This window comes from Rhea americana, unplaced genomic scaffold (assembly GCF_003343005.1).
Source record: "Rhea americana isolate MKP2758 unplaced genomic scaffold, rheAme1 scaffold_78, whole genome shotgun sequence".
NCBI lineage: Eukaryota > Metazoa > Chordata > Aves > Rheiformes > Rheidae > Rhea > Rhea americana.
The window spans coordinates 1,706,925-1,716,233 of record NW_028186956.1 but is presented as its reverse complement, the minus strand read 5'-3'; the positions used below and the strand labels follow the sequence as shown (position 1 = coordinate 1,716,233).

Genomic DNA, 9,309 nt, shown 5'->3' with positions numbered 1-9,309 from the left:
GACTCTACTGTGATCTGAGAGGAAGCTAAGCACAGATGAGAGATCGGAGGCCTCAGTTCCTCTCAGCTTGCCCCTTACATAAATTGCTCGCTGCTGGGCTGAAGTAAATTTTTTCCTCTTCCTTTTTTTCCTCCTTGCACAGACTGGTGGYTAAGACAGATTTAGCTGTCAGACCAGACAATGTGATTATCCAAATTGCTGGGCTGTGGTTTCATTTCTCAAGTAAATGAAAATTGAAGATAGTGGCTGAAGCAATAGTCCAAAAGCATTTTTATTGCTTTGTTCAGCTCTTTACCCCAGGCTTTGTCACTTTTATTCTCATCTGCTATATTTCTCATGCTTACTGTTTTATGTGTTCAGTTCTTGTTTTAATGAATTATGAACTTAAGTGTCATTTCTGCTTCCAGACTGCAACTCTGGGGTTGATTCAGAGCAATCCAGTTTTACCTTGGCATTGCTCTTTCGAATCAGTGGAGTTAGACTGCTATGAGCCTGTAAAGGCACACTGGTCGAGCAGATTCTAGATCAGTTTGGGGATCATTTTAAAAAATTCAGGTGAAAATTCAAATACATATTTAACATGGTGAATAATACCATGGTGGCTTGAGTGGGGGTAGCTGCAGCAGGGGAAGCTACTTCTAAGTTTAAAGACACCTACCTTGGACTTTTAATGCCACCCAATATTGAGACTAAATTTAAAAGTACTGAATACTCCAGGTCAAGAATTGTCAATCAGCAAGARTAACTTCTGCTATGTGTTTTAAAGAGGCTGAAGATACACTTTTTGAAGGTTTTAGAGGCTGTATTGAATGGCTCGTTGTTGTTATTAACTGAATGCTCTTACCACATGCTGCAAAGGTTCCTGCACATTTTGACGCTCTGGGAAAGTAGCTTTTGTGCCATTCTGAATCTTGCAAAGCTTGGTATGATGACAGTGTGGGAGAGGTGGCACGGGCTGAGGCCGGGCTGGGTGGTTGCCTGTATTTCAGGGCCAGGGTGGAGGTCAGGGAGACCCATGACTGGGCTGGGATAAGGCCATGGTGGAGCAGAGCCAGCAGTGCTGCAGCATCGTGGAGCAGGGACTGACAGTCAGAGGCCTCTTGAAGGAGCTCCTTCAATTAGCAGATGACTTTGAACTAGCTCTGTGTTTACTCACAGTTCATACAAAGTTTAGGCATAATGATCTGAGCACAGAAGTCATAATAAATGACAGTGTAAAAGAGCCTCTGAAGTAACGGAATATAGTGTAACAAAACATCTCATGGTCTTATTGCGAAAATAAATATTTCAGTGGAAAGTAATAAATAATATTTTTACCTACCAGGCATTTATCCTCTGGCTGACTTAGCTGGAATTACTTGAAAGCTACTGACACCTCATTATACTGTATGTGACAGTTCAAAAATATGATCTCTGTGTTATAGCAGTAATTTGAGGGGATTTATAGACATAAGAAAACTACTTTCTAGTGAATGTGAAAATTTTTTTAAATGACTCTACTAATTTCTCTAGAATTATACTGTAGCTCATCCTCTTTGAATCAGAAAATCACAATGGCATTGTGTCTTCTGTAAAAGTGACACTTCAAACGAAGCTATATCAAAGCACTATTGRATGATGAACACATAACATCTTCATGGATGGCTATCTTATCTGCTGTAATTACTCTGAAAGAATTAAAGAACAAACCCTGTACCTACTTGGGGAATATATTCTGTCTGAATATATGTATCATTTGAAGAGTTTAGTTCAAATGTGATTAAAAAGTTTTCTTAAAAAAGCACTGGCTTGAAGTATAGATGTATAGTACTGAAATAGTCACTTCCAACCCTCCAAGGCTATAGCAAATGAATAGGGTTGTGAACATAATCAYACTTCAATTGTATTGAAAGCAGTATGAGATTTCATAATAAATAGATTTTTAGATCCTTTTATTGTTTTTCTTGCCTGCAATGTTAGCTACATATGAAGCATTTTGCTCATAATTTTTAAAAAGAGAAGGCTAACATTGCTCCTTGACCTACTAGGTTTAATCTAACAAAGTGACCTAGCTGACAAGTGTTTGGACATGAATGCTTGCATAAACAGGTAGCCTTTGACGGCACTTCAAGTCAAGTTTCTTTTCTGTGTATTTAAATATTGATTGAAGAGCTAAATGTTTTCTTCAGCTAATAAGAGTCTGAGACACCTACTTTTTTGAGTCTTGCCTAGGGTCATAATTCATGGAAACAAGATTTTTGTCCCAGTTGTATTTGCCTTGCTATTATGTGAACAAAAACTGCTGTGCAGGTCTGTCCTTCACTGGCATGCCAACTGTTTCAGTGGAATTAATTCCCCTGAGTGCCTCTATCAGATCTGTTCAGTTTGTTCCTAAACATGAAGTTCAGTTCAAGAGAAAAAGACAGAAACAGAGGAGGAGCTTTTCTTCTTTGGCTTTGCAATAACTGGCTGAAAAAACTCCTGYTGCCACAGGTATGTGGAGAAGTTCTGTAGGCACTTCTGAATGAAACATCTGTGCTGCTGTAGCCTGTGATCTTCACAGGGCTAGATTTTCCAGGAAYGAAGGTGGTTCCTTCCAGACTTCTTATTTTCTGGTAAGATCCAAGAAGCACTTAGTTCTCCTAAAGTTAAGGTACAGTTCTGGCTCCCAAATACTTGTAACTTAAAGCTGGGCAGACCAAAGAAAGTCACAAAATCTGAGAAGAGTATTCAGTGTGAAATTATACATTAATATATCTGAGTTTCAAGAGCAATTTCAATACAAGACAAGGAACTCTTCACAAATCAAGGACTAATGAATCAGGTACACTGTTCAAAAAGCAACACAGGGAAATAGATGGAAAAATTAGTATGTGAAACAGAAAAATTTATTTTCTTGGAGACTGCACAACTGCTAAAATGCAAGCCAAATTTTCAGCCAATTAGGAATAACATATGGAGATTTACCCATCTGCTGAMATGCAACCAATACTGGCAGACTTAAAAAGGAAAATCTACTTAGAAGCTTTTCCTTTTGAGACTATTTTGTAGTCTTCCCAACTCACCTTTCCAGAAATGAAAAATTTTCAAAAGAATGTTCCATTCCAACAGAATTAGGGTGAAATTAAAAAAAAATTCTTATATGTCTTTTAAATTTTGTATTTACTCTTTTATACAACTCCTCGGGTCAGTTAGAGATCTAATATCCTGCCATAAGTTTCAAAAGTATTGTAAATGCATAGGATYTGCCTTTCTTTTGCATTTACAAAAGAACTATGGTAAGTTCTGTTTTCCTGAGCACATTAAAAAATGAGCAACAACAGGCAGTTCTCATAATTTACAAGCCTGCTTTCTCTGTCTTTCATCTTAGATCCCCTTATGTAATGACTTTTCCCCCTCTATTGCTAGCTGTAAGTTTTAGTCATGACATGAACAAATGTTTGGGAAGTAGTTTTGTGTATTTCCATGAATTAGACCAGGTAGACTACAAAGAACAGTCTTGCTTGATGTGGGACCTGTGTTGCCTATGTTATGGGTGCTTTTGTGCCTGCTTTGGTGCGCTTAGGTTCTCAGGCAGCAGGTGAGGCTGGGGCACATGTGAAGAAAGGACGGGAAAGCCCAGCTGCTTGCAGAGCAGTCTGGGTCCCACACAGGTTCTCCAAGTGCTCCTGGAGTGGGCTTGGGCCTGTGGCTGGCAGAAGGTTCCTACCGATCCCCTGCTGGGGCCTTGTGCCTTGAGGCTATTGAGAAGGCAGGGGAGTGGGAAGAAGGCAGTTTCTTGGGAGGTAGGTGGGGCTGGGCATGGGGTGGTGCCAGTGCCTCATTCTGGGTTGCTCTCCCCTCTGCATGGTCTATGGGTCAGGCTCTGCCCCAACCTGGGCTCTCATGCTTGTCCCTTTCGTAGCCTTGACCTCCAATGTCTCCCAAAGCCAAGTGGTCCTCTGCAAAGGTGGCCCAGCTGGGTGTACTCTGGGGAATGAGGCAGGGAAACTTGAGCTCAGGTTTCTCAGGAAGGCAGTCCAAGTCCTGGCATGAGCTGGGCTTTGGGACCCCTCCTTTTCCTGGGGCAAGCTCTGGCATAACACAGGTTTGCTGTCCAGAGAGGTTATCATGGTGGGGTGGGGACCAGGGCTTTTGCAGGCAATAAAGGGCTCTGAAGGTCATAGTGAGATTRGTGTGACCTTTGGAGGGGTCTCGTAAGTGTGGTGTGTGCAATGGTCAAAGTGGTCTGTCTCCTGCAGCTGCTTCATGAACCTATGGGAAATATGGACTTTATGCAAGGTTTCAATAATATATTTTCTGCTGAAGCTTGGAATTTGACATGAGTCTATTGTGAATATTTCTCTTTCCAGTGCTGAATGTGTGGGTATTTTTTAAGTATTGCTTCTCTATGTTCAGAAAGTATGAGGTTAACTTCTTATTGTAAACAATTTATTAGAAWTTTCTTTTGGATAGTTCAGTCTGAATGTGGAGATTCTGCATACGTAGAGTTAGAGTGGACTTCCTCACAAGGTGCAGTGACTTSTGGTGTAGTGGACACCACTTCTTTTATATACATAAATGTTTAGGGAAGGGCATGAGAAAAAAGTTTAGAGGAAAAGTGCTTTTGGTGAACATTTTATATGTTGCAGACTTAACATAAGGGCTATATGAACCATAACTTTCTGCCCAGTATTATTTTATCATTATGAAGCTCATCAGCTGTGAGCRTAGAGTAGTATGTTACTATAGTTCTTTTGTTCTGACTTGTCTTTAATATTACATAATTATCTTTTTGTTTATTTTTRTTTGATTCTATCAGCAGTTTTACGTTTGTTTCACTTTTGTTGGAAACAAAAATTCTTCTTCAAGTAAAATATGTGAATGACTATATCTGAATTCCTTTCTGAACTTGCATTTTATAGATAAAGACTTTCTTGTCATAAGTATATAGGTTTTTAAATTTTCACTATAGGATCACTTTTCTCATGTAAGATATTTACTTTGCTAAGTTCTATAGAATCTTCCAGGTTTATTTCCTTTTTTCTGCCTGTAGCAGTAAACTTAACTCCATCCAAATATCTATAATTAGATCCATATTCCATACATCTTGAAATTCCCGTTTGTTTTCTTGGTGTACCATCAGASTAAATTCTTCTATTTATCTATGAATTCTAATAGGTTTTCTCTTTTCCTCCCCCTCTTGTTCTAGCTGTGCCTTGGCTCTCTCTATTTCATGGCCGATTCTTACTAAATATTCTCTCTCTGGCACAACTGAATAACTCCATTCAATTTTTGTGAGGTTAATTCCTCACCATATGGTCTGGACTGGTTTAGAGGGCTGTTAGAAGCCCTTTATCTTCTCATCCTTCTAGGTGGACAAGAGTATTTTGCTGTGAAAAACATTCTTGCTTAAAGTTTTGTGAGTTTTGTATTATTTTGACAGAGATAATTCAAAATTTTCCCACTAGGGTCCTGTAAATTATGAACTGTCTTGTAGCATCCGTCTAGTCTGGCTAGTTGATTTCTCTTCCAGGTGGCTAAATTCACTGGAGGCCTTTGAATTTTCTCTCTGGTATTCCATTTGAATTCTTTGTTAGAGTATGCTTAGAAAGTCATGGCTTAAGCAAAGTTCCTTCAGTTTCTGCAGAGCTTGCTTTATTAAAGCAAACTGGCCCAAGGACTTCCAATGTGGAACTGGCAAGCTCAGCAATTCACTATGCTTGTCCAAACCTGAATTTGTGATTTTAAGCTTCAAAACCTGTCTTTGCAGCCGTAACAATTTTATGTTGGAAAAACTTCTCTTCAATTACTAAAAATTGCTTTTAAACCAAAATATATTCTTTTCTTGGACTCATACTGCAAATTTTATTTTTGTTACTTAGAGCACACTAATTGCTTAATTTTATTTTTGAAGTTTGGTGCACACTAATTGCATAATTTTAAGGGGACTAGATGTAAAAGAACAAAATAATGACATTGCTCTGCTAGAAAAGTCCAAACATATATCTATATTTACTGCTTTTTCATAGATTTCTTATAAATTWGCCGTTTAGAAACAAGGATTCATCTCGTTGTGATTTAAGCAACAGATTTTTACAGCAGTATTCACCTTAAATTGGAATTTCTGATTGAAAACAGATTGGCATAAACTCATTCCTGGGGTAACGTAATACTTGCTACAGAAGATTTATGCTTGAATTTTTCTGAAATGATGCAAGATAGTTAAGTTGCGGWTATTTTTGGATTGTTACATTAAAGTTAGAAGTAGAGTGAATTTAAGTAATATTTCTGGAGGTCTGATTGGCAAAGCTATGTGGGCRTGCTTGGTTGTATGTATTCTTTGGTAACCCTTTGAAAATTACTGGCATTTTCCTACAATAGCAGTATTACTTTGGGTATAATTACTAGCATTTTTAACTCTGTAAGTTGGTGTTACAGAGCACTCCATAGGCATACTTCCATAAACTTCATCTTTTCTAAACYGTTTACCAGTTCCAGGTTGACCTAGTACAACAGAACATCTTCTTAAATGTACTCCGTAATTCTGGGCTTCGGAATGCATAAATCATGGGGTCGATGATAGCATTGCACATTATGAGTGTCCCATTCACGTGGAAAATGGACATGTAGCAGGYACAGTAAGGATTATGTGGGCAAAACCTTGCTAGAAGGATGTGAAGAACAAAGGGGGCCCAACAGCAAAGGAAAACTCCAAGGAAAATAGTCAGCGTAATGGCTCCTTTCATGTTAGTTCTCTGATGGACTGCACTGGTYGGCAGTGCAGCAATCTTTTTAGCATGAGATCGAGCCAGGAGGAACATATGGACATAGAGGCACAGTATAAAAAACATCATTAAAGGAAACAGAATGGTGAAGGGAATGACTGTAGCTACTTCATAGGAGAAGAGGGCGATGGCAATACTACTGCCAGCACAGAATGTCCAGATGATTGCCAAGATGACCAAGGCCCTTCTCAGTGTCATGATGTTATGGTACCGTAARGCATAGAAGATGGTGATGTATCTGTCTGCTGCAATAGCTAACAAGCTGAAGATTGACCCCAGTAAAGACAAAATGAACATCGAATCCATGGCATCATCCAGCTTTTTCTCGAAGGCCCCACGACGTGTCAGGTACCCCATTTTGCACAAGATAATAAAAATGTTCTCCAGAGTTTTGTACAAGCTACCTAACATGTCTGAAATGGCTAAACTACAAATAAAAAAGTACATAGGCAAGTGCAAATTCTTATTCCTGATGACGGCAATAAGGACGAGCAAGTTTTCCAGTATTCCAACAGCAGCAACCGTGAAAAAAACTTCTTCTGGCACCACAACCTGCGTGCAGTCAGTGATATTTAAAGAGAAATCACTTATATTTTCCAGAGAAGGAGTGCTTGTCTGCCCTAGATATCTAATTATGTTGGAAGGCCTCTCAGTGCTCATTTCTTCTGCTCACAGAAAGATTCTGAATTGTTTCTCAGGCTTTGCTTTATTCTGAAGCTCTCCTATCAGTCAGATCATCCTTCTTTTGAKGAAGCCTTCTTCTTAATCTGGTGCAATTCTAAGACTTAACAGAAATGTTTTGGATTGTTCCTGGAATAAAACACACAGAAATGTAAATATCAAGAAGAAAATTYCCCCCCAAATGCGTCAAAAATAGACATTTTGAATATCACTTATTGGAATCAAATGAAGATATATCAGGATTAGAGAGAGGCAATATTTGCTGGGATAAAATAAGAGCTCTTTCAAGCTTCACAAATCCTCAGAGGAAAACAAAATGCAAATTCCCTTTTAGATTCAAAGAAGTTTTTAAAAATTCATGTAGTTTTCTTTACCAATGAACACCCCACATTTACTGAAACTTATCTCAGAGACTTTGAGAGTCTGGCAATCTTTACTGGCACAGCTGTTTTCTTTGAGTAAGTTTGGCATTTATCACAAGATTTGCTGTATTATTAAACACAAATGAGACCAATGCCAAGAGAAACTGTTGTCTAAAACAGTAATACATTTACTACCACACTGATGACAGTGAAATAAAATGCCCTCAATTTAGATGTGAGCATTTGGAAATACTGGTGTTTTCAGAGGCAAGTTAGATATTGCCAATAAAGTGTTTTTTTGTGTAAATTGAAACTTTTTTTTTTTGATTTGATGAACATACTTCTAATGCAGGGTAAAATTCAAAGGAATTTTACTTCTTGTTYGTATTTTACAACTACTTAAAAGACCAAACCTGCTACTTCAGCATCAAGATGATCTTTCTCTTTCTGCACAATAATCCTGATTTAGATTCCTTTAAAGCATATAGGAATCATTCCAAAGGATTAGGATTTTTAGGCTATTCAGGCTATTCATTAATGTATAAATGGATGTAATATTAATTTATCTTGGATATTATCTAAAGAYAATAGGGCCCACATTTTCTTCTAATTGTTATAAACCTATTTGTGAATTACAGGTGCGGCTGCTATTTGAAATATCCTCCTATTTTAAGAATTGAAAATTTTCTCCTCTGTCTGTTTTTATGTTCCAAACAGCTCTTAATTGTTGACACTGTCATACCTTTAAGTCTTGAAATTCTTTTGGACGTTGTTTCCAAGGGAGAAGTCAAAAATTTAAATTACTTTTGTATACAGACAAAACCCTCTGTGTCACTGATATCAGAAATGGGCACAGCTGAACTGCTGGTTGAATGTGATTAGCCTTAATGCAGATGAAGGTGTTTGCCCACCGTTCAATGCAAAACAGAGGTTTTTGACATGGATTTTCAAGCGTTATCTGCTAAGGTTTCCAGYAAAGTGCTGCTTGTGGTGAAATGTGCTAAGACTTGGACCATCAGCCATCATGAACTCACCTGAATCTAGCCATTACCTCACTTAAGAGTAAGCATTCAAGAAAGTGCCCATATTTATATGAAAACAAAGGCTCTGCAATGGAGTAAATGAACTATATTGCACTATGGTGCATCTGGACATTTCCAAAGACATTTTACCATCTTTTTACTGTTTTACCATTCCAAAGACATCTTAACATATTTAAGGCTTACTTGTTAAGATAATTAAATCTTAAAATCTGTTAGTATGTGAAGGTAGGCATTAATCTCAGGAAAAGAGATTCAGCAATATCTTTGTACTGGAAAGTTTTTTTTCTACATTCAGAGCTCCTGTCATAGCCAAGTTTTGTGATTTCTAATCTATCAGACTGTTTAATAAATTATTTTTCACTATTAGTAAAAAATCCACACAGACAATCCAAACAAAACTTCATTTCAATTAGATTTAAACAGTAAAATCAGTTGGAAAAAATGCACTTATTTAACCACTACCCTCTCAAATTTTGC

The 9,309-nt window shown here is 37.8% G+C and overlaps 1 protein-coding gene across 1 annotated transcript; it reads right to left on the bottom strand.

Annotated features, from left to right (window-relative positions):
* Positions 1 to 6,446: 6,446 nt before the first annotated feature.
* MC2R (melanocortin 2 receptor) lies at positions 6,447 to 7,406 on the bottom strand. Its single transcript, XM_085322482.1, has one exon. The coding sequence runs from the start codon at positions 7,404 to 7,406 to the stop codon at positions 6,447 to 6,449; it is 960 nt and encodes a 319-aa protein (XP_085178608.1).
* Between the last annotated feature and the right edge of the window lie 1,903 nt (positions 7,407 to 9,309).